The sequence below is a fragment of the Haplochromis burtoni genome, unplaced genomic scaffold (genome assembly GCF_018398535.1).
Source record: "Haplochromis burtoni strain Fernald_Lab_line unplaced genomic scaffold, NCSU_Asbu1 Contig_9, whole genome shotgun sequence".
In the NCBI taxonomy this organism is placed as follows: Eukaryota; Metazoa; Chordata; class Actinopteri; order Cichliformes; family Cichlidae; genus Haplochromis; species Haplochromis burtoni.
In genome coordinates, this window is record NW_024582370.1 from 4,964,969 (window position 1) to 4,989,573 (window position 24,605).

Sequence of the window (24,605 nt, forward strand, 5' to 3'; positions counted from 1 at the left end):
TCAATTATACAAACCCGTGAGCTTCAGAATATTGACATATCTCTGTATTCTGAAAATGTCATGGATAACGATCAGGCTGTTCACCAGAAAATGTTTCCACAGAAACCAAGATTTTGAGTCAAGATGTAGAACGTATTGAATTTGCAAACCGGCTGTAAGGTCAGGGATACCTGCCTGCAGGTGTGTTTGATAAGCACGAGAGCTCGTTTCTTCCAAGGCTATTGTTATCGCACATCCTTAGCCCCGCACGGCGTTCGCAAAATAATACATATCTTAGTGTAAACCAGGTGTTTTGCAGAAGCTGTGATAAGTGGGTTGAGTGGTGTGTAGAGGTTACATAACAGATCTAGTTATGCTCAGTGATCACTGTTAATTTCCATTATCACCAGCCCGTTGCACAGAGATAGACTTTATCCACAGATATAACAAATTGTAAAACTTGAGAAATGTATTTCAGTTCATTGGTCAGACAGAGCTGTCTAATTGCTGACTATTGTAAAGAGGACAAGGTTGTTAAGTTTTCTGAATCAATTAGGACTTTTCAAATTTAAAAACTAAAATAAAAAAAACTACACCTGACCACAGAACGTGGTCAACCGCTCGCGCAGAAAACATTTACCGCATGGAAGAAAGTGGCTTATTTCTGTCTTACCTGTTGCACTCCCGTTTGTTAATTTGTGGCGAAGATATGTGGAGAATTTCAAAGACACAGTTTATCCCAGCGTGGAAGCCCTTTCTATGAGCTGCCCTTGCAAAAAGAATTGGCCTGCTTATTCACATACCTTAACCTGGCTCATTCACAAAAACATATCAACTCCCCTCCAATAAAGTGGACAATGTGGACATTATTTCTCCTGCTTGGTGTTTTGGTTGCTCTGTGTTTACGTGTTTAAAGCCTCAGTTTTGCTGTATGCAGCGACAGCTACAAACAGAATCTTAATTGATCTAATCTGGTTACTGCAAGCTATTTTCAACAGTTCCATTAGAAAACTCCCATCCTCCCCCACTCTTTCTCTCTCCCTTCACCTCCCACACTCTCTACCCCCCATCTGCCCTGACCTACATGGTTGTCACATGGCCCCGGCTCCCTGGCTTGGCATTTTATGGAAAATCTGCAGGAGATAAAGCCACAGGGTTTAAAGTGTTATCCCTGCCTGTCCTTTGAGAAGGGCTAAACACTGAATGAGGTGTTATTGCATCAATGCTGTTGGACACACACAGGCACCAAAGAGGATATCTTCCTCCCTCCTTCCCTCTCTCTCGCTCTCCCCATGTGTGTGTCTCTCCCTCTCTCTCCTCAGTTTGATTGGATTTAGTAGAGTGTCACCACTGTGACTTTGGGGGATTTCTCTTTCCCTGTCACTGTCTTCTGCATGCTTGCTTGGGTTATTTACTTAACTTGTCCAGAAAATGGACTGTGATCTGCAGCTTAACGCCAAAGCTAGGGAGAGACAAGTGCCTCGTGGTAGTTAAGATATGCTTGACAGGCACCTAGACACTCAGTTGACTCTCTGGCTTGCTTACTCCCTCGCTGGTGCTGAGGGCTTAGTTTTGCATTGTGACCGAGTCCCCTTCACACTGTTGTCTGCCTGTAAATTTTCTGCTGCCCTTGCTATTCAGCCAATTACAGCAAAAGAGCTTTAGTGATTTTTTTTCTTCTTCATTTTTTTCCACCCTTCTCCCCTTCTCCTGGTGTTTTTATATATTTATTTTACAAGGGAATGACAAGCATTGCTGAAGGTTAAAAAATGCTGAATTTCATAGTGCGTATAATGTCATCCTTTTTTATTCTGTAGCCGGACTAATCAATAAAAACTAGCTTCATCTTGTGTGGAACAAACACATACGGCGCAGGTTAATATAACTTCCTGGCCTGCTGCGTTTAAATTTTGAAGCTTTTGTGCTCCTGTCTCACCTTTAAATGAATGAAAGAACAAGGGGCAGCTTAATACAAATTTCAGTTATTTGTAAGCTTGTAAGCTTTCGCTTAATTTAAATATGAAAGATGCCAATATTCATGAATCCCAAAGGTGAAGCACATTCATAAAAATGAGCAGTTTACTTTTTGGAAAAGTGAAGATGCAAACCTTTTGTGTGGGACTTGAATGGAAGAAACTGTTCACCTAAAGTAAGTATTTAGTTAAAGTTTAAGATTGTCAGAGGTTTTTCCCTTTTGCATATATTTTAACCATTTGTTGTCCTCCAAATATTCCTCTGCTGTGTCCCTGGCCGCCAACCTTACTACTCATAGCTATATATTCAGAAAACTGGTTCAGGAATACACACCCTTAAACCTCTCTAAACAATAATGAGGTGTACTGGATTTCAGCGCATACACCATATGTTCCTCTCAGGTAAGGTTTCTAAGTTGTTTAGTTTCTTTGGCACTAGGTCGTGCTGCAAGATAAGATGCGTGTTAAAGGCCTCTGAAAGACTATCAATGCAATGTCAAATGTAATGCGGAGCCACAAAGCAGTTAAAGAATGCATCCAGAGTGCTCTGCCATGTTGCATTCTGGTGCTAAAATGACCAGAGCAAATATCTTCCCAAAATACTGGATAAGATAAGGCAGTCGGCACAGCTTTGCATCACTGTGGTGGTTGGTTGTAGTAACGCTGGAGCTATACTTGACGGGGTGAGTGCAGACTTACAACAGTCCCTCAGTGACCAAAAAAGGAACGCCACATAGGTTTTATTGTTCTATCTCTCATAAAAACAAAACCAGAAGTTACACAAGTGATAATTGTGCATAAAAGAAGTGACACCACAAAATGCGCAGTGTTCCAAAACAAGAGAACAGAAGAATAAAAGAGTCTTTCCACCAGTGTAAAATGAGCCACGCCTAGCAGTGGGAACGGAAAGCAAAACTGCTTAATGTGACAAAATAAAGACAGAAACACTCCAAGGGAAAGTTAGAATTAGGATCCTGAAAGATTTATGCCTCCTTTTTATTTATAATTTGTTTTCTTTTCCTTATTGGAATTGAGTTGCAACTGAATATTTGATGAACACAGCCTAGAAGTAAGGATGTTATGTCAGCAAGGAAACAAAAAGTAAAGAGAAACAACCAAGAAATGTATTTTGCAAAGTTCGCACTTTGGAATAAACTAACATGCCTTTGCTTTCACAAGTGGCTTGTTAATTGACTGGTGGGTGGGGGGAGGTTTGGGGGGGGGGAGTTCGCTATCTGCAGGTTGTGCTGAGCCCTAGCGAGGCTAGCTGCGCCTTTCCGTATGCACCGCGCCGAGTGCTGGGTACTCTCCGTGCACAAAACACCATCTGCATTTTGCTGTTAACGCGCCTTCACATCCAAGGGAGGATTAGGAGAAAATCCCCAGGTTTTTTTCAACCAGTTGACAAATATCAGATTTGTCTCTAAAAAATTAGCTCCATCTATATCTCCCACCATATGACACACAAAAAAGATTATCTGTAATACCCAGCCAGCTTGGGTGGGGAAAAAGCAGATTAAAGTTTCAGTTTGGTCATATTTACGCTGCCTCTTCAAGTGCGAGACTGTCTGCAATCCACAGTCGACAGACCTCTTCGCAAAGAGTCCTCCCCTCGTGTGTACACCCACCCCCAAGCTTTACCTTCCAGAAACAAGATGTCTGCCTTGAAACAATTAGACATCATACTTAAATAATTCATCATTTCCCAGTGACTCTTTCTCTTCTACGTGTCCTTTAAACAGAGAGAGTGAGCTGCCAAAAGGGCTAAAGTGAATAACAGCAGCAGGTGCCTTTTCAGATGGAGCTTTGTAGTCTGCAGTGGGTGCTGAGCTGTTATTTTAGTGGCCCACTAGTGAGGAGCAGGGGAGGGCTGGGAAATGGACCTGCTAGCTGACCCCCAGACCCCAGAGCTGTCCTGTTAGCACTCCCCCCTCCGCTCCACGTTACCAGGAGTAACTCCTGGCTTAAGTTGTATTTAAAATCTAACAATGCAACATGCAGCTGTGTTTACCTGTGAAGTTTAAGAACCTCGCTTCCTAAAAATAAACTCCTTTGACCCTCAAGGAGGTCGTTTGTGTCTGCAGTGACAGATTGTAAGGCTGGACGTGCATGATTATAACACATCAGCATGCATCAGAGGGATTTAAACATACGAGTAAGATGCTCCTCTTTAAGCCTCCACTAAGTCAGTGTGTTCTTCCTGACCATTTCATTATCAAATACATAATCGTCATCTGCCGAGGACAGAACCGAAGGCCTAAGGCCCTACCTGGTGTCCTGGATGTTGACTTCCTTGCTTCCGCTCAAGACCACTGCCCCACCCAGAGGTTGCTTTATGAACACAGGAGCCCCATAAATGAAATTAAGGTGTCAATTAGTCAATTACAGCATAATAACTCTGAGGGCAGACATTTAGAGACAAAGAGAACCTCAGCTAAGTTCATTTCCTCCAGCCCAGGAGCCTAGCGTTTGGCACACGTCACTCCCCACCCAGACTCGCTGAATAAGGGCCCCAGTGCTCTCCCTAATGTTATTTTCCCCTGGATATCTTTTTTGATCAACAATTTCCTTTCATGGGTTTGTTTTTCAGATGCAGGGGATGCACTTTTTCTCTCCCCAATTTGGCTAGGGAGAATTTTATAATTTAGTAATTAAAATCTTTGTTAGGCTTTAGAAATTGCAACTAATTGAATTTAATGGGAAGATGAATTTCAATTTTATTTGATTAGCAAGACCCCTGGCATAGGTATTTATGGAAAAAACTCTACAAAAATATGCTGTGTGGGCTAAGATGGCATAATAGAATTACAGATAATCGGATTTCACTGTCATGAATTTCACTCTAATTTCACTATAATTTTCCATTAGATAGCTGGTTTACAAATATTTGCTCATCTGCGATGGGAAAGGCTATCTGTCTAAAATGATTACCGAGCGAGCCTTCAGAAATATGTCCCTTTTTTTTCTCCTCCCTTTTAAAACCAGATTGCGAGGGATCAAAATTAGGAAGATTGCATTATGGATGTCTGCATCCGGGAGAGCAATGGGGGAGATATGATGATTACGGCCGGGGGATGAAAGCGGTGTCAAGAAAAATGTATGACTGAAAAACATAGGCCTATTCTATCTACCGAATCTCTGCTCTCAACACAGTGCCGCCAAGCAACATGCTATATCGTGATTCATGTAATATCAGCGCCCCAAATATACCTTCTACTTTATACACGTTAATTGCTTTCAAGTATGTACCTTTAATGAGATTTTCATTGCGCTTTTCCTAGCGTATGTATGTCAACGCATATACAGCTACACAGCAATTATGAAAATCAAATGAGTTTCGAAGGAATCATCGTCATGAGTCATGCAAATGATGATCATCAAAATGTGGTGTGTTGCGATCATCGCTGTTGTGGCTGCATCTGCGTGTAAGTTTAATATTCCGCTCCTTCTCCGCTTAAAAAATAAATATATAATGCAATATAAACAGACGTGAGAGGGAATAATATTCCACATCATAGACAACCTCGAGGAACACTGAGGTGAACTCTTGTTGAAAAGCCTCTGCTTCAGAATTAAGCTTTTACACGTTCAATTTCCTGCCAATTTTCAACAACATGACAGTGAGTATCAGGAATAAACTTGCTTCATTGTCTGCTGAAAAACAAACCGTTTTTAATTTGTTGTGTTCAAACTTTAAGACGCAGAGTCGGAGAGGTTCACGCCGGACTGTTGCTCCTTCTGTCTCTCACACCCCCACCTGTGCACTCCACCCGTCATGACAGACCCCAATACCCCACGCCGGCTCACACCCACTCCAGCCTATTCGCTCAGTCACTTTTTTGCCCCCCGAATTGCCAGAGACAGCAAGAGGGGTTCAAAAACACAATCTGACTTTCGGCAAAGGTCAGATTTCTCACTCGGCATGTCTCTGGGCTTTGGGCACAAAAGCCGCTGAATTCACATCTTTCAACTGGGCAATAGCTTTTGTCCTGGGGAATGGAGGACTCGGAGTGGGCCCTGCACCAGACCAGCCCCTCCTGGAGCGCACGGTCAGGGGCAGCCAAACGTCTGGCCCCAGCGGCCCTTTGACTGATGTACCCCTACCATGTCACATGCATAGGAGCGCGCGCACACACGCTCACACGCATACACACTCCACCTTGCCCTCAACATTCTCCCGCATGCACCATACAATACCCTCACGCCACATCAAACGAAAAGCCCCACAGCTCCTTTTGAAAAGTAATGGTTTCGCCCCCAAAGATGGCAGCTCGAGGGTCCAGAAGGCTGTAATGCATGGACGACAGACCCTGCCTCCTGTGGACATTGTTACATGAATAGAATTCACCCTGCACTCGCCCCCTTGATATCAAGTTTTTGAGATACTGTGGAAGTTTTTATTGTTATGCTCCACCTATGTGAGACAAAAAGCATCACAGCGTTAGAGCCAGGCAGATGTTCTCACCACTTCAAAAATCTCTACCACATCAGTGGCATGCGATCATTTTTAGTAACTATTATATTTTCAGGTTTCAATCTAGCAATTCACACGGGCCACAAATCCATTAACAACATATATATTTATTTATTTGTACGGAGACTGACACAAAAGATTTTTATCCAGCAACAGAACAAAAGAGCGGTCGCCAAGTCAGGTCGTGCACAACAAAAACAATTCGATTTCATTAGATCCCGGGCTAATAAAAGTAGTATTTACAGTACAAAGTTAAATCGAGGGTGGAACCTTTTGATAGAAACTCTTTTAAGGCTATTTTCCTTTATGTGGTTAGGAAGGAGGAGACAAAGCCTTATTTTTTTCCATTATTAGCCAGGATGAGTCATCATAATTTCAGAATCAACCAAAACCAGTTTTATGTACATGCTTCAGACTAACAGCACTCAGGAACTGAAGCCCGACCTATGTATTATTGTATTATGGTCCAAAGCCATAAAGTTGTTCATTTCCTCTTTTCTGTGTCCAGTAAATGCTAGTTATACAACACCTTTATTCAGAGTAAACCTGCCGTGGAAAACAGGAATATCCAGTTACCTTTGAAAGTTGAGACTTTCTTGTTATTTTGTGTCGCTCTGTAAATTCCACATTCTTGACACACCACCATGTTTACAGTATATGGGCATTATGTACAAATGGTCCCGAGGCGCTTTGCATGCTGCTGCGGAAGAAACTGCCAGGCAAATAAAGGGTTTGTCTTATAAAGTATTCATTGTCACCTGGTAACGGCCGTCGTTTATCATTTCACCTGAAATTACAATGAAAACTGATAGCTTATCAGAGGGAGGGAAGGAGAACCAGAGCGCTCTGAGTGAGAGACAGAGAGAGAAGCAAAGAAAGTATACCATGCAGGGCTGAAATGGAGAGGATTGCTATATTCTGAGGGAGGGAAAGAGTTATTCGCTTTAAGCTAAAGGGCTGGAAAATGTATTTTGTGAAATCTTTTTCTAAGCTTAAAGCTTCTGTGATAGACATGAGGACAAGCATATTTACCAAATAGAAATGTGCCTGGCTTTATCCTGCCCTTTGACTATGTACACATCAAACATATAGTCTATGATTTAATAAGTGAGGACAAAATTGTGGAAATATTCTTCCACTTACTGTAGTTGTACTTTATATATAGAGCGCTAATTAAATATGTGTTTAAAAGCAGCTTTTACATGTAGTCACACTGCATTGGATTTAAATAATTAGCCTCAAAGTATAATATGTTTTAATAAACGTATACTCTTATTCTCTAGAAAGCCCTTTTTCTTTTTCTTTTTTTTTAAGTGTTGTGTGCCCCCCCCTTCGCTCATTTGAATAGAGGCAGTGGAGGCTCCACCCAAGAGAGTTGAAAGGCTAGAAGACCACAAAGATGGAAAGGCCAGCCCACTGAGGGAGGGAGAAAAAAAACTGCTCCGGTTCCTCTGCCATAATTTCCTATCAGCCTATTCAGACAACATCACCAACAGCTTTGTCTGTGTGTGTGTGTGTGTACGGGAGCAAAAGCAAGAGAGGGAGGCAGCGCACGAGAGGCAGAGAGAGAGCGCCACAGAGAGAGAGAGACAGAGCAGGGAAGGGGGAGGCTCCATATTCTTTCACCTAACCCCCCCATCACCGTCAAACCACAGGAAGGAGGGGCCAGACCCTAAGCTGCCAATCAAATCCGCTCGTGGCAGCCGGCATTATCTCAGCAACAAACTATTGACAGATTACATGTCAAGGAGTTTAGTGCTTGATTGAAGGAAGCCTCTTTTTTTTTTTTTTAAATCTAGTTACTTTTCCGCTGTATTCCCCCCCTCCAACAACCAACATTCGAATGACTTTCTAACAGAGTTGAGTAATATTATGAAAGTTACATGTCTGAGAGGATTTAACTTCGACTTCCCTGAATATGGTGAGTACTCTTCTTCTTTTCTGTCTTTGTCAGATGTGTTTTATTAGCTGACAGTTTAAGGTGTGCCTTTATCTCTGACTAAATATACAGAGAGGGGAAGTTGTTCATGATTAAACTATGTGCCAGCTCGTACGTATACCCAAGTGTTGCGACACCATTATTTATAGCTCTTTGACAGTGCCCAAAGGTGACTGCAGTATCAAATATGATTGCCTGTTTCCTCAGCACACGCTTCATGACACTGTGTTACATTCAGTACACATGTGAGGAAAGTTCACACAGCAAGTTTCATTTTCTCTTGACAGAGTACGTCTCTCTTCTAGAGAGCGGCACAACTCCCTGTCAGCCTGTTTTTGTTTCTTCTTCTCTTGCTTATTAGTTCTTTCTTTCAGCTATACTTTTTTTCTTTTTTTGATAAGTCACAGTTTGAGTCTAGAAATAAAGATATTGGTTTGGCACACACGCAGGAGCTGGCAATGCCATTAGGGTAACCTGAATGGCCTAAGGGTTTGTTGCTAAGGGGACAAAGCAAACAAACTGTTGTGTTGCTTATGTTTTCCACATGTAAAGGGAACAGCAGCAGTGTTAACACCTTGCCAGGTACTTCTAAATAGTGTACATACAGTGCACAGGCTATTTTCATGCATTAAACAGATAAATTAAAAGCATTAGAGGTGAGGTAAAACTGTAACCAAACGATCCATTCGTTTGAGTGCTTTCATACGATGATTCTCATTCATTTCCCTTTCTATACACACACACACACACACCTTGTGAGGCAGGGTTTTTTTTTATAAAAACCTGTAGCTGCCAGGTTAACATCAGTGATTCTGTGCGTACTTTTAGAAAGATAAACTTGTTGTGTTGTAACTGGATTATACGTGTAAGCGTCACTCTCTTCACCACTTATAAGACGGGGTTTTTTTAGTGGGATTTAAAAGAAGTCACATTTTATGGTCACATTTAGTTCTTTCTGTTTTGCGCGTGCAGTGTGTTCTCGTGTGTTTTCCATTCGCTTGCACACCAAGTGGTGTCTTCCTTTCATTGTGTGTGTGTGTGTGTGTGTGTGTGTGTGTGTGTGTAATAATACTCTCAGTATATTTCATATATTACCACATATACATGTTACTGCTCGGTAACTGTACATCAAGTTCTTTTAGACTTAATCGGTCCTCTTTGATCAGTCTTATCGACCCTATTTTTAAAATGCCTTATTTTAAACTCACACGGTGTGAAAATATTTAGCAGACGTTGTGGTATTTTTTTTTTTGAGTAGGGTATTTTTAAACTGATGTCAGTGTTGTAAATTACAGAAAGGTTACCGTGAAATTATATTTATTCTTTTTTTGTCTTTTTTAAAATATTCCCTGAAAAATAAAACCTACGCAAGTCATATTTCGAGCGAGCTTTGCACAAGGCTGTTATCTTTAATATGTTTGTCAGTTATGTCTGTTTTTATTTTCATCCTCTTCTTTTTTTTTTTCTTTTCTCCTTTTTCACGGCGCTGCGTTGCACTTCAGACACTTTTGGCACGACATCGGCTTTGACTTGTGCATCGCAGGATTAATGTAAATTAAAGATGTTTTTTGCCTTATCAAATAAAACGCTGACAGACTGTATAGTAGACCACTGTGACCACAGGGTTTCACAAACACTCAGGAGAGGCAGACAGGAGAGAGCTCGGTTATTATGTCTGGTTATTTAAGGTGTCCTGCATTATCGTTTGAAATAACAACAAACAAGTTCAACTGTTATTGTGACACACCCTAATTTCAAACTTTTCGTCAGCTTGGAAAATGTTTTTCTCCCCTCTTATGAGTCATAATGTTGATTGCCTTCTCCCTCACTGAGTCGTCTCATTAACCCTTTGTGGCCCTCTCCATCGTTTACGGCCCTCCACAAAACTAGGATGAAATGAGGGAGAAAAAAACAAGCCCAGGTCTGAAGGCCCTCAATAACCTTTTATCACAATTTAGCAATAACCCGAATCAATTTGATGTCTTAAGCAATAAAATATGCTGTTGCACTCCTATTTCTGCAGCTCCTTGGATGACAGTAAATTTACATTTTTTAATTAAACTAGCTGGAATTTTTATTAGGGGGCCGGGCTATGCTAATGGAAATGTTGTGTACAGCAGATTAACAGAGTTTTGAAATAAATTTAACAGGGAGACGTTTGGAGGGAAAAAACGCGAGTCATTGTCTTTAACCTCTTTCGTGCCGATTTCTCCTGGGGGATCCTTGTATTCTAAGGAGCCTTGTCAGGGAAGAGTGCTTCTCAGCAACGAGGTGATTAGTATCGCCTTGTCAACCGAGGAAAAACACTCGCATTCTGCACATTTATTTATTTAATAAATGTTTAAAATTATACCAAAATGTGAGATTTTTCTTATTGTTGACTTATGTTATTTGAATGTAATGAGACCTCACTCTCTGCTACTGAATTTAGAAATAGATGTGTGTTGTTTAGGGTTTTTTTTAAACGGCATCTGTTTTGTTTTCTTCTCAATGTTAAAAATGAAGATATTTTATTTTAGCATTTTACTGTATATTTAAAAAAAACCTTTAAAACAACAAACCCCTTTTATTTTTCCTTACCCTTTAATTCTTTTTAGATCTTCAAATTCATTTTCTCTATTTTACAAAGTGTCACATGCAGTAGTTAATGGCAGCGTATAGTGTTTGTGTAGTTTTATGGTCCGCTCTCGGTATTTGATTGATGTTATGCGAGGCTGTGTGCGTTATCCCTGGTTTTAGCAGAGTGGCAGGGGTAGAGAAGGGGGGACACAGACAGCAGACAAGGGCAGGGAAGTGTGTGTATGTGTGTGTGCACGTGCACGCTGGTGTCTGTGCACGTGTGTGTGTGTGTGTGTGTGTGTGTAAGGGTGGGGGGGTGAAGAAAAAGAGAGGGACAGCTGAGTCCTGATTGAGCCTGTGCCCAGTCACCAGACACAAACCACCCAACACCATAATTACCTTAACCCCCATCTTTTAATACACAAATCACACCAACTGGCCTTTTTTTTTTTTTTTTTTGCCTTCACCGACAGGAAGAGGAAACATCAGAGATCAAATGATCAAATAAACTCCAGATGCACGTGGGCTGCTATGCATCTTGCCGCAGTAGCCAAAGTGTTCAGGGCTACTTGATATGGGCCAGGAGTAAGGCAAGTGGCATCACCACCCCCTTTCTTCACTCCTGTGCACTCATGCAGTGGCCAGCACCTAATTAAAACCTCAAAGCTCCCCGTCACCAATCTGGAGTAATGGCCTAATTAATACTTGGTGAAGAAATATTCCAGAATGATAAACAGGTTGCACCTTGGGTCTTCATTGCCTTTATTATCTAAAACATAACTTGCTAAGTTTTTATTGTCACGGATATTGCGTGTTTGTGAAGCTGCTGTACTTAGAATAGGAGTAGTGGAAATCCTGAAATATCCTTCGTAATTATGTTCCCTCAAAATGGAAGGCAGTCACTTATAAATTATACTGTAAATTAGAAAAGCACATAAAAGAAAAAAAATTGTTTTTAATATTTCCCCCCCCTCACACACATTTTTATCATCATAACCAGGAGAAAATAAATCTTTTTTCTTTTTTTTTTTTTATCTCTCAGCTGAATGTGCCGTGTCATGTATTCTGGTGCGCAGCAGAGTCAGGAGAGATGCATCCAGTAACTTTTTCCCCCCCCTAATCTTACATATGAAATTATAATTTCATGCAAAGCGAGGGAGTAGAATAATCTCTGCTTGTTGATATGCTATATAAGAGGGGAAAACGGGGAAAATGAAGAGGTAATTAGCAGAGTGCAAGACTTTGGCGCATTTGTCTGAAAGCATGGTCTCCACTGGCCATGAATGAATTTGCATGCTTCGCTTATCGGGGCGCACTTATTAGGCCAGCTGAAAGAGAGATTAAGCCGGCACAAAATGTGGTGACTAATCCCTTTAAATGTGGCAGGGGGTCTTTAAGGTGTGAAGCAGGCCGTACGTAGGTTAGTGGGCATGGAATGTGGCGGACCGCAACTTCCAGCTGAATGTGTGTGAAAGCAGTCAGCAAACGTGGGGTTAACTATCTAATGACAAGGACAGTGATTGACATGGGTAATAGATTAATTGTCTATCTCCTCACCCTCTTATCTCTGGTATACATACAGCAGGTGGGGTCAGACTGGTTTGAGATAGTAAAAGAAATACTTTGCATAGGCCAGTATCAATTGTTTTCCTTTACATATATATATATATTTACCACTGAGCACAATTGTTGGCAAGTTTAGTCAGTCATACATGTACGGAAAAGCAAAGCATAGAGAATAGTAGGTGCTGAAACAAATTGGTCTTCACACCTTGCTGCTGCTTTTTAGTGTTGAGTTTATCTCTCAGTTCTCTCAGTTTCAGTTTTCTGTCACCTTTCTCTGACAGGAATTCTGGGCCTGCCGGGATATCTCTGATTTTATTTTTGATTGGAGGAAAAGAAAAGAAAAAAACAAACAAAACAGGAACAAACATTGAACCTTTTTTTTTTCCCCGTCACCTTCACTGCGAGCAACAAAATGTTTGCTCTGCCGGGTTACACAGCCAATACTCCTGTCCTCAACCATAATTGACTGCAAACAGGAGCGTAGTGACGTTTAAACACTGCCCTGCTCTGTCTTTTGTGTCACCGACGCATCTTCCGCACGGTCCCCAACCCGGCACCCCTCGAATCCAGCTCCCCTTCTGCTGCGCGCGCGCGTGTGTGTGTTTTCATGTGACATTCTATTCACTTGGGTCAGTAGCAAGCAGCACCAGCAATAATTACTGTCTGTACATGATAAATCTGAAGCCCAGCTGTTCATTTCTGTCACAACAGAAAGAGAGGGGGAAGGAGAGGGGGAGAGGAGTTCAGGAGTATGCAGTTTGCCGGATTTCTTTCTTTCTTTTTCTTTTTTTTTTTGCTGGGTAACTTGATAGGATTACATGATTCTAGAGTCCACACCTGTTAAGAGGCTGTTAGCAGAACAGTTGGCAGTCCCGTAGTCACAGCTTAGCCTTTTTTCTGTCCATTCTGTATCGCCTTCAGGGGATTTCACCCTGCATGTATGACGAGAGTGTGTTTCTCCAGGCTCCTGCCTCGGGGAGGAGCGAAGAGGGGAGAGCGCTCCTTGTGACACGCGAGCGGTGTATGTTTGATGTTAGAGTGCGTATCCTACGTTTGTGTGTGTTTGTGTGTGTGGTGCGCGCGCGCGCACGTGTGCGAGACCGGGTCGGCTGACATCTCTTTTTTCCCCTCCCTCTCCGGAGAGATGTTGCCTGCCAGCAGTCGTGCTTCCCTCTCCAACCTCAGTCGCACCGGAGCCACCCGGGCAACAATGTATATACAAGTAACACGACAGCAAACAAAGAAAAGAATTCATTTTGGTTTGTTTCTCACAAGGGTGTTGGCAGAGTCGCAAAATGCCCAAATACAGGTTAAACCAGACAATTTAAATGATGAAGGGTTAGGTTGAGACGTTTTGTACATATTTTAGGAGTGCCAAAGCCGTGCTGTCAATTAGAAATAGTTTTGGAAGGAGTGGAGAAATGAGTAATGCATAAAAATTGTTGCCTGTTTTCGCTTGTTCGGTTATTATTAAAGTGGGGAAACTGTCCGAAGCAGCACGCTCACGTATAGGGAATACAGTCAGAGGGAGAATTGTTGACAGTCATCAGACTTAGAAAATGACATTACAGTAGGGTGTTTGGTGCTTTGGTGCAACGTGTCTCACTGCCTTATTTGGCATTCAGCAGCTACCCAGCTCTTGGGCTTCGTCACTTTCTGTGGGCCCTCAGCACCTGTTCCCCCTATTGTACCGGAATTTTCTATATTTGGCCAGAAACTGGACTCTCTCAATTTGTGTGTAGATCACTGTCAGTCTGAGAGCAATAAACTCCATAATCTTCAAGGTTGTTTTCTTGTTTTCTTCTGCCGTTTCTCAGTTTTGCTTTGCTTTGTTTTTTTCAGACGACAATAGAAGAAAACATCATTCAACTCGGGAGGACTGCGAAGCGTTTCTCACCAGGGCTTTTAAATGTCATGCTGTCCCCTTGCATGTTATTGACACGTTGCGCTGCCAAAAGTGCAAATTATCTAGCCTCTCGAGCGCAGGAGAAATAAAAAAAGAGCAAAGTTAATAGATATCTTGGGCTAACTTTTAATTGTTCTGATATGTAATCGCTAAATGACAATAAAAAAAAGGAGCAGGGCCACGTTAAAAGCTTTATCTCTCCTGCTCTGTGCCCAAAGTGTCATGTCCATAACAGCACCACCTGATCTACAGAGTAAAATAACCGCTAAGGCTTATTGTTTGGACAATATTGGAGCCCCCCCCCTCCCCCGCCTCCCTCCCTCTTCAACACTCACCCCACCCACCCCCGCTCCCCCCGCTGCTCCTCTCCCCTCTCCCTTGATTCATTTCACCCACTGTCCTCGGCTGCTGGAAAATGGCGTTAATTTTTTTATTACCTGTTTGACTCTCCAGCCTTATTACTGTAGCCCCTTAATGTTCTCTGTAACCGTGGAAACCAGATGAATAAATGTCCGCCAAAGAAAATGAGATGATTAAACAGGTCACCCTTGCAAAACAAATTCGCTTGGTCGAGCGCAATTTGTGTACCAAGCGGCTGTCTTAACAGTTTGCTAACAAGGGGATTGTTTGCCAGACTAACTGACAGAGAAGGGAGGGGCGAGGGGGGGGATGAAGATATCGGGGGAAAAGGGTATGATTGAAGAGATAATATTTTAGATCACTGTGTTATTTTGTCTCATCTCTTTATTTTTCATCAGAGTGGGAAGTCTGCAAAACGGGTGAAGTTTAACCTTCCTTTGCCGTGTATTACTTCAATATTAGAGAGACAGTCAGACGCCGCAGAAACGACTGTTTTTTTTCCGGCTCTGCTGTATATTTAACCAGCATTTACAAGTAAGTCTAAAGCAGCCATCCATATTATTGTCAGAGGCATTTGGTCTGTGATCATCCGCAAGTGCACCAGCAAATAGAATTCCCCTCATTTATGTGGCAACCAATCATTACTGCTAATTGTCCTTGAGGCCATCTGTATAGAATGGCTCGTCCTCAATTGGTGTTGGAATGGTACTGGTCATGGATTTACTAGTCCAATAATGATACTTAACTCCTCCATAGTCAGCGCAACCGAGTCGCAACTGCAGTGATAAACATGAAGGAGGTTTTCTTCTCAAATTAAACAGTAGCCCGAACAGCATCCTGGTACAAAGTGTTACTTAGTTTCTTTCCCATGATGCTCCCGCCCTTCCCTTCCCTTGTCCAAGTGTAATGTTCTCATATAACTTGTTTTAAGCAAAGCTCCCTGACAGCCATATGAAACGTCTGGTGTTTTCATCTGGGAAAATAAGAGAGTAGGTCGGGCAGATTTAGCCATGTAAGGATAGGGCAAACATGCAGACTTGGATTAGAATCAGGCCTGCGTTGCCATTCTGACCACAAATCATAAATGTCGGAGACATGGCGGTGGTGTTGTTTATGGAAGGATGCCACGCTGCGCCACTCAAGGGTGTTGCCTGTTTGCATTGATGCACCACCACCACTTACCGCCTCTCGCTTTAAAACAACTTCCGCGTCCCACTCAACCCAGCCATTTTGTTCCGTTACCAAAGCAGATCCCAACTGTTCGCCGCAGCTTTAGCCTCAAGTTTAAGCAAAGGAGGGGCTGTTGCTCAAAGCGGGACTGTGGCTTCTCTAAGTCGTTTGTGCGACGGAAGATGGCGAGCTAGAAGTTTTTCCACTGACTGAGGGGGTATTTCATCCCAATACGGGGACACTATAGCTCAAAACTGAAAAGCACTTATGCATTATTGATGTTTTAATTTGTGCAAATGCCCAAGTCTTTGTTAAGTGATTATAGTGCTAGGGAGATAACAGGGGAGCTGCTTCTCTATGAAACAAGAGCTCGCTCGCTGGCCGCACTGGGAAGCCATTGGACTAAATCTAACAAGTCCACGCTCCCACTCAGCGGAGGGAGAGAGAGCGAAGCGGGGGTTGGTGAGGGAGTGACGAGAGTTGACTCAAAAATATCAACGTGTCTAAGATAAGGAAAAATTCAGCCGTTGATCTTTTGTCCTTATTTCAGCTACACCTCTCCTGTTTATGATGTTGGGTTTATAGGTCTTTTACATCCCTTATCAAAAATTATTTGATGTAAATACAATGGAACTGACCTGAAAAAGCCCCATGTGTAAATAGTCCTTGTGGCACAGTAGAAACTGACCTTGGGAGAAGAATGCAAAGTTATAATGCTTGCAAAACAAGCCAATAAAATAATACCCCGCTGAAAGAGGGGGAGTTTGGGTAAATATAAAAGAGGAGAGAAGCAATTTTCTTTTGCTGCAATGATTAACTTAGAACAAAGGTTATCAGGGATGACATTTTTTTAAACTCTGTAATTTATGTAATCACCTGCTACACTTACCTGCCAGATAATCAGTGATGGTAGGAAAGGTTGAAATTTTCCCTTTGAAACAAATGTTTGTGCATATATGCTGCGAGCTGAGCAAAAAGCATTTTTCCCCCATGTCCCTGTGGAGTCAGTCTCCAACTACATCTTAGATCATTGTCACCAGCACATAGAAACCTATGTTTCCTCTATTGTGCCATTTGGTGTCTGTGATGCTTGTCCAAACTCAGCCTCAGCCTGGCTGCTCCCACACCTGCAGCTGTTCACACAGCTTGCCTTCCTCCAGCACCTAATGCATGTATAACCTGTAAATTATGCTGTATTCATTTAGCTCAGACTGCATTAATATGGGCTCTATGAATGTCAACCCATGAGATAAGTGTCTTACTTTTGGCTTTGGTTTCTGTATTAGTCATTCTCTTTTGTTCTCCGGCTTTATTCTTGCTTTATTCTTTTGGAAAATCTGCTTGAGTGTGTGGAACCAGGCTTTGCCTTCTGCTTTGAGGTCCCTGGTGGAGGTAAAACACAAGAGCACGCGTGTGCACACGGGTACACACACACATACACCCGTACACAGTAGGCTCTCAGGCTTCCCCAAGCATTTACTGCTTTATTAAGCTGTCTCATGAACCCACTACCAGAACATGAGAATACAGGAAAAAAAAAGAAAAGCCCATATTACTTAGATGATTTGATGTCATTTGTGGACTACAAAACACTAGGCTTTATTGTGTGTGCAGGGAGAAAGAGCGGGAGCAGGGAAAAAAGAAGTTGGCTTAGAAATTCAGAATTTCAATTAGGGTACGTAATCTGAACCTGCCGGCTTTGATAGAGGCTTTTTTTTTTTTTTTACTAAGAATACAGCAGCACTTGTAAAACATTAATTAAGCAGGCTTGTTTTTTTAAAGCATGGAGTAAAGTGTGCTTTATGCAGTCCTTTTCACTGAACAAAAGGCAGTTACCTCACACAGAGGCCTGCTTCACCCAAAACCATTTGGAAAAAAGGGCAATTTGAATTGAAGAAAAACACAAAAGACAAAAAAGACAAGCCACTGAGAGTAATGTTCTGAAAGAGATGATATCATATGAGAGCGCGCAGCCTTTTGCTGAAGAATAGAAATGTATCCCTGCCTCAGTGAAACCTAAGCTTGGTACAGGAAAACGAGCCCCTATTTTAATGACTTTCTACCTGACAGATGACTTTAGACTGCCTTTTGGATCACATTGCTCTGACTTTGTCTCTTACATCACCAAATCATTGATTATTAATAGTTTATATGAATTGTTAATTCGTGGTAATGTGAGGTTTTTTTTGTTTTTCTTTTGACAACCGCCTTCTAAATGTAAAGAACTAAAATAGTGTCAAACATACATATATATGTATATATATATGTATGTGTATGTATATATATATATATATATCTATATCTATATATATCTATATCTATACTATATATATATATATATATATATATATATATATATATTATATGATATATATATATATTATATCTATATATATCTATATATATATCTATATACTATATTATCTATATATATATGATATATAGATATTATATATATATATATATATATAGATATATATAGATAATATATATATATATATATATATATAGTATATATATATATATATATATATATATAGATATATATATATATATATATATATATATATATATAGATATATATATATATATATATATAGATATCTATATCATATATATATATATATATATATATCTATATATATATATATATATATTATATATATATATATATATTCTATATATATATATACTATATATATATATATATATTATATATATATCTATATATATATATATATCTATATCTATATCTATATCTTATATATATATCTATCTATATATCTATATTATCTATATATATATATATATCTATCTATATATATATATATCTATCTATATATCTATATATCTATCTATATATATACTATCTATATATATATATCTATCTATATATATCTATATATATATATATCTATATATCTATATCTATATCTCTATATCTATATATCTATTATATATATATATATATATATATAATATATATATATAATATATTATATATATATATAATATATATATATATATACTAATTTTTTTTCATGGTGATGGTTTGTGGCAAAGCCATAGTGCTTCTGTTTGTAGAGCATGAGTCCATTTGCAATTTCAACTCTTTTTCTGGTTACTGTGGCTATGCGGAAGTGAAAGCTGACATGAACGCTCTAAACAACACTGATTAGCATTAAAGAGGATTACAGTTCATTCACACGCTTTGGTTTTATTTTCCGTGAATGTATCAAGATAAAAAACAATGCTGTATATTCCCAATAGATCATTTACTAAGTCCTGGAGCAGATAATAACCAAGGTGATTCTTTTTTTCCACCTATTATAAAAATATGGTTTTATGGTTTCTGCTTCTTGGAATTTATAATAATAAAAAGAAAAAGCAGCAGAAAAGGATAAAGTCCCTGTCCCACGTTTGCACATGGTGCTGTATATGCATTATCCGCAGACTATTGTAAATCCTCTTGCAGAGGGTGATGAGTACACATACAGATGATACATTAAAACTGCCATAACTCGCACACCCAGCAAAGCTAAAAATCAATTGGAATGGATAGTTAAGCTGGCCCCTAAAAATCAATGAGCAATTCATGTCCTTGATCACAGAGTGTCATTCCTCTCAATGTTAGAGGCCGATGAGGGCTGAGCATACACACAAGTACCACAAGTACTGACATTCAGCACAAATAGGCAGAAAACATGCCCACGCATTCTGTGTACTGATACAATGAAGTTTACAGTAAATTAAATGCACCCTTCAAGGACACGATCATTTTAATGTACTTTTTAAAAGCCGGTTTCAAATGCGCTCACTGTAAGACAGTGCCGTCCTTTTGAATGTTTAGGCAAACACGACTTAGTTTTGCAACTTTTTCAAACATACACTGTGATGGCGTTAAATGAGGTTTGGGCCACATATCGAAAATAGCAGGGAGTCAAATATCAAAGCTCGTTTTGTTGTTTTTAACCATGCGAAATGTTGCAATCCAACGACATTGTACACCAAGCCTGGAAAATAGAGATGACCTTATAGCCATTACATGGTGGGGGCAGAGACGCACTCACGAACACACACGCACAGTCACAGTCACCGGCTTCCATGTAGGAAGAGTAGAGAGGCGATAAGGTTAGCCAAATGAAGAGGATGAAAATTCTGTTTCAAAATAGCAATTTTGCCCTTATTAATGCCATTAGTGTAACAGTCATAATGGATCAAATCAACGGATGACCGAAACAACTCCCCTGTCTCTTTGCTATGACGGGATCACGTCGAGAACAATTTAGGCATTTTGTGTTGATGAGTGAAGTTTCGAGTGCTGTAGCGTCCTGCAAACCTCCCCTGAATTATGCCCATAGTTGCCCGCTTTGTCGTTTCTCCTTGTATGTCTTCCTCTTACGTCCAGTTTTAGTTTCTTTAAACACACACATATCAGTAGAAATGACCCCTTTGTTGGGAACTACTGTATTTTTAACCCTGATTTAGATAATGACGCTGTGACAGTCATTTTTGCTCCTGGGCCATTTGCTGCTTTGAGGCCTCTCTTGTCACTCACACTTTGTATCCCTTCGTTACCAATTATAGCCACACTGACCAATTCAGAGGAACGCCACAATAGAAGCTGTCTCAGTGCAACACTGTATGTTCAGCTCCGAGTCTTTTTCTTGTCTTTTTGGACCCTTGTCACTATCCCCTCCCACTGGCTGTGAGTTAGCAGTTGCTTGACCTTAACAGGTGGTCCTCTTTTTTACTCTGGTAACACTGAAAGCGTCATTCAGCCTCAGATTTGGGGAGAGGGCCTTCGAAACAGTTGTCGCCTGTCAGGGGGAAGCAAAGAGTCATAAGAACCGGTGGAACAGTTGCTCGTCCCCTCGTCGAGGTGGGAAATTTTCCGGCAGCTGTCACTCGACCTCTTTACCTCGAGTTTTTTTAGGAGGGGTATTTTTTTTTTCTCTCATTTCCAATAAAGCAGAAATGACTGTTTGTGGCAACTGCAGGGGGGAGGGCGGATTCCAGTGCTGTGTCCTGTCACTCAAAATCTCACCCGTGTGTGTCCTCCTCTACACGTTTCATCAGCCGCCAATCACGACACGCACGTGAGACGTGTCTTCGCTTATATGGTTGGACGGTTTCAGAGGCTCTCTTTTAATGTTGGGTATCATAAAACTCTTGGTGTTTGGCCACGTAAAGGAACAAAATGATACGTTTATTTGCCTCTGTTTTCCTCTCTTCTCGACTGCACTATGCCTCTCTCTCCCTTTCCCTGTCTCCCTCGCTCCCCCCTTTCTCCGCCTCCCCCTCAATCCATCTGCATCATGTCGATCTGTCAGACTGCCAGTGTCTGTTCCAATTAGATTCCACTTAATACACGTAACCTCGATTAACACGCAATCAAGCCCAGATAAATCACGTCCTTTAAGTCCCCCCTCTGCCTCTCCTGTGTTGCTTTGCATTACTCAGTTTTTCCCAACAAGCTTGCTTTGCCACAGTCGCCGTCCCGATGTATAAAATCACACACTGACTGCACGAGCAGGTAACCTTACCAGATGTCTTCAGGGGTGACGCTCCACTTTAGAGACCAGTGATTTTTTTTTTTCTTTTTCTTGCGTCTCACATCTGCCGTTTCCAGTAATGTGGAGTTCCTCCTGCGTTTCCAGCAGACGCTTGTTGGTGCCCTTCTCACCCAGGAAGATGAAGGTGTCTTAATTACATCTTTGGTTAAAAAGCTACAGAAGACACCCTGGGCTTTCTCTACATTGTGGGAGGCTGTGTAGTCTATTGTCTCGGTGACCTTTTTAGCTAGCGGACAATTGGTTTGACTAGATTACAAATTAAGACACAGCACCAGGCACTTAGAAAGCAAGTCTGTTAGAGAGCAGTTCTGCTGCTGCTGGCCTGTGAAAGCCACCAGACCATACATTTTAAGAAGAAACGGCCACAAAGTCAGGCATCGCGTGCGCATTGTTCCATATCTATAAAATATAAAGTTACATTCGCTTTAATGATGCCTGCAATGCCATTGTGAGTCTTTGCCAGTGGCAGAAAGCGGGCAAAAACACACAAAAGTACTACAGAGCTAAGGATTCATGGCTGATTATAATTCTTTTAACAAAGTTAATAATTTACACTGTTTATGCTAATAGGAGAAAAGAGGACTGTTGAATTACCAAACAGCGAAAACCACTAAAAATACAAACCAAATGAAAACAACCTGGGGCACTGAAAAAGCACACACAGCACTCTTGGGGTCTTCTTTTATTAATCGCAGCTAAAAGTGCTAACATTGACATGTTGAACAGATTAGCCTCTTTAATAACTGGGCGGGTCAACATGGCTACCACTGCTGATCCACGAGGCTATCCTGTTGGGAGGTAGATAGCCTGTGCGTTTCATATTCTGACCCTTGCCTCTGTGGGATTAGCCGCTGTGCTAAATATACACTAAATTAGGAATAATAATAACTCCTTTTAATGCATGTGTAGTTTTTACGTTTTTCCTCACATTAAAAAAAAAGGCAGGTTGAGGTATTATCATAATATCCGAGTGCCTGATAAGAGTTTTGTAGCTACGCTTTGTTTGAAAGTGGAATCTGTAGCAGTTAGACTTCTGGCTTTGCCTCATACAGCAGCAGCTTGTGTCATACAGGTTCAGGCTGCCGCTGTACAGCGTTAATGGTTTTAAATATCTCAATGCTAGTTAGAGCTGACAAGGCCTCTCGGTGTGCCATGTGTAAACAGGGCTTGGATTTAAAATAAATTAAGCTATGAGAAAGGCTCACGTTGATCCATTTCTTATCTCCTCCGCTACCTTGCCAGCCCTAAGCCATTGCGAGATGTGTGGACAAGTTAAGGGAGCAGCAGTACTCATTCATGCAGTTTCTTGCGTGGTACTATTACATATTTCTAACAAGCAATGCATACATGCAGCCACACACTTGGAGCTTACTTGAAATTGTTGTTCTCGGTAGAACCAGAAAAGAAAAAAGGAAAAAGTGGTGCATGTTTTATGTAATTAGTATTGGGTGCAAACAAATTGAATATTGAATGGATCTCTGATGGGCCCGTCCTGTCTTTTCTAAACTCTGTCCGCAGCCACAACAGAGTCGCCGCTGTCTCTTTAAAAGGGGGTGACAGTTTCGACTATATGTTGAGCTATTTTCTCTTTCCCAGAGAAAAAAAAATGGGAATAACGCTGATGAGTTTTAACAGCTTCAGCCAGGCGATGGGCAAATATAATAAGTGTTTTCGTAGACGTCACCAGTGATTATCTCATCTGCGCGTTTTGGGTGAATGTAGTGGATTTAGAGGCTCGTCTCCCATTGTGCTGACATCACCCTTTAACAAACCAAATTAAATCATGGCTAAAATCATTTGAAACTCTCCCAGAGTCTGTCTCTGTCTGGGAAACTTGTAAAGGGAGCACTGTGTGCATATGTATGTGTGGGTTTGAGTGTGTTTAGTCTCGGGGGATAAAGGGGGGGTGTACTGTGGAAATGGGGGCAAATTTACCCACACGCTGAATAATGGGATAAGAGGAGCTAATATTTAACAAATTCTTCAGAGAATTCAAAGGACGGCCTTTGTGGCGCGGTAACGTGCGCTCAGTGTTTCTTTTCAAGCATGGAATCGTGTACTTTATTTTCTGTGTTTGATGTATTATTTTATTTAAACTCTAATGGATGTTTTAAAAAAAGCTTCAGACACTTCTCAGTTAGGAAAATTGGAGAAGCCATGCAATACGCAGCCTGAAGTCACTCATGGTATGGCTGTAATTGCATGGAAAATCTGTTTTGATACAGATACCACTACACACACTGTACACACAACAGGAAAGAAAAGACAAAATGAGACCTGTATATTTTATAAACAAATTTTGGTGGCGTGCCATCACAACAGGTGACATGCATGCCTGTCTCTTACTGTAACAGCCATCATTAGATGGCCTCTTTAAAACCCATTAGATTGCATGGCAGTGCAAGTTGCATGCAGTCTGTTTGCAAAGAAGCCACAGTATTTTTGCTGTTTAAAAAAATGGAAATATAAAAATATATTGTGATGTCATTGGCCATAAGATCGCACAGGAACACTCAGAGATTCGTCAGCTGTCCCGTCTCATCACTTGCATGCCATAGTTGGCCAAGTGTGACCTTGTTAAATGAAACAAAGGTAAGAGAGAGAGAGAAAGTGAGTAACAGGAGTCAGTGAAGAAGTGGTGGCAAAGCAGGGAGGTGCATGGAGGTGGTGGTGGTCGTGTGTGTGTGTGTGTGTGTGTGTGTGTGTGTGTGTGTGTGTGTGTGTGTGTGTGTGTGTGTGTGTGTGTGTGTGTGTGTGTGCTCAACTCAGCCAACCTAGCCTGATGTGACAGGATTAGCTAAGCCCCGGTGAACATGGATGGTACTTTGAGCCTCTGTGTGTGTGTCGGTGTTTGTGTGCGGCAGGCAGGAAGTGTGCACAGCAGACTGGAAGCCCAGAACTGCTGCTTGCCACCAGCCGAGCCAAGACAAGACATGGGAGATCAACAGCGCGTCGGCCCATCACTGCCAGCGAGCCTTAGCCCCCATCACCCTCCCCTCCCACCAATGGTAGAGAGCCAGACCATAGAAGATGCAGCCAAAGGAGTCACAGATACATTGGGGGGAAGGGGGGGGGGAGAGACACAGTGGGGGACTAGTAGGCG

At 41.3% G+C, this 24,605-nt stretch overlaps 1 protein-coding gene across 1 annotated transcript in view; it reads left to right on the plus strand.

Moving 5' to 3' along the window:
- The first annotated feature begins 3,195 nt into the window (after window positions 1-3,195).
- The window catches only part of casz1 (castor zinc finger 1), a 79,560-nt gene continuing 58,150 nt past the window's right edge, over window positions 3,196-24,605 (plus strand). Inside the window, exon 1 of the mRNA XM_005914974.2 lies at window positions 3,196-8,347. Coding sequence (XP_005915036.1) covers window positions 8,299-8,347 — 49 coding nt within the window. The 5' untranslated portion in view covers window positions 3,196-8,298. The remainder of the gene's footprint in view (window positions 8,348-24,605) is intronic.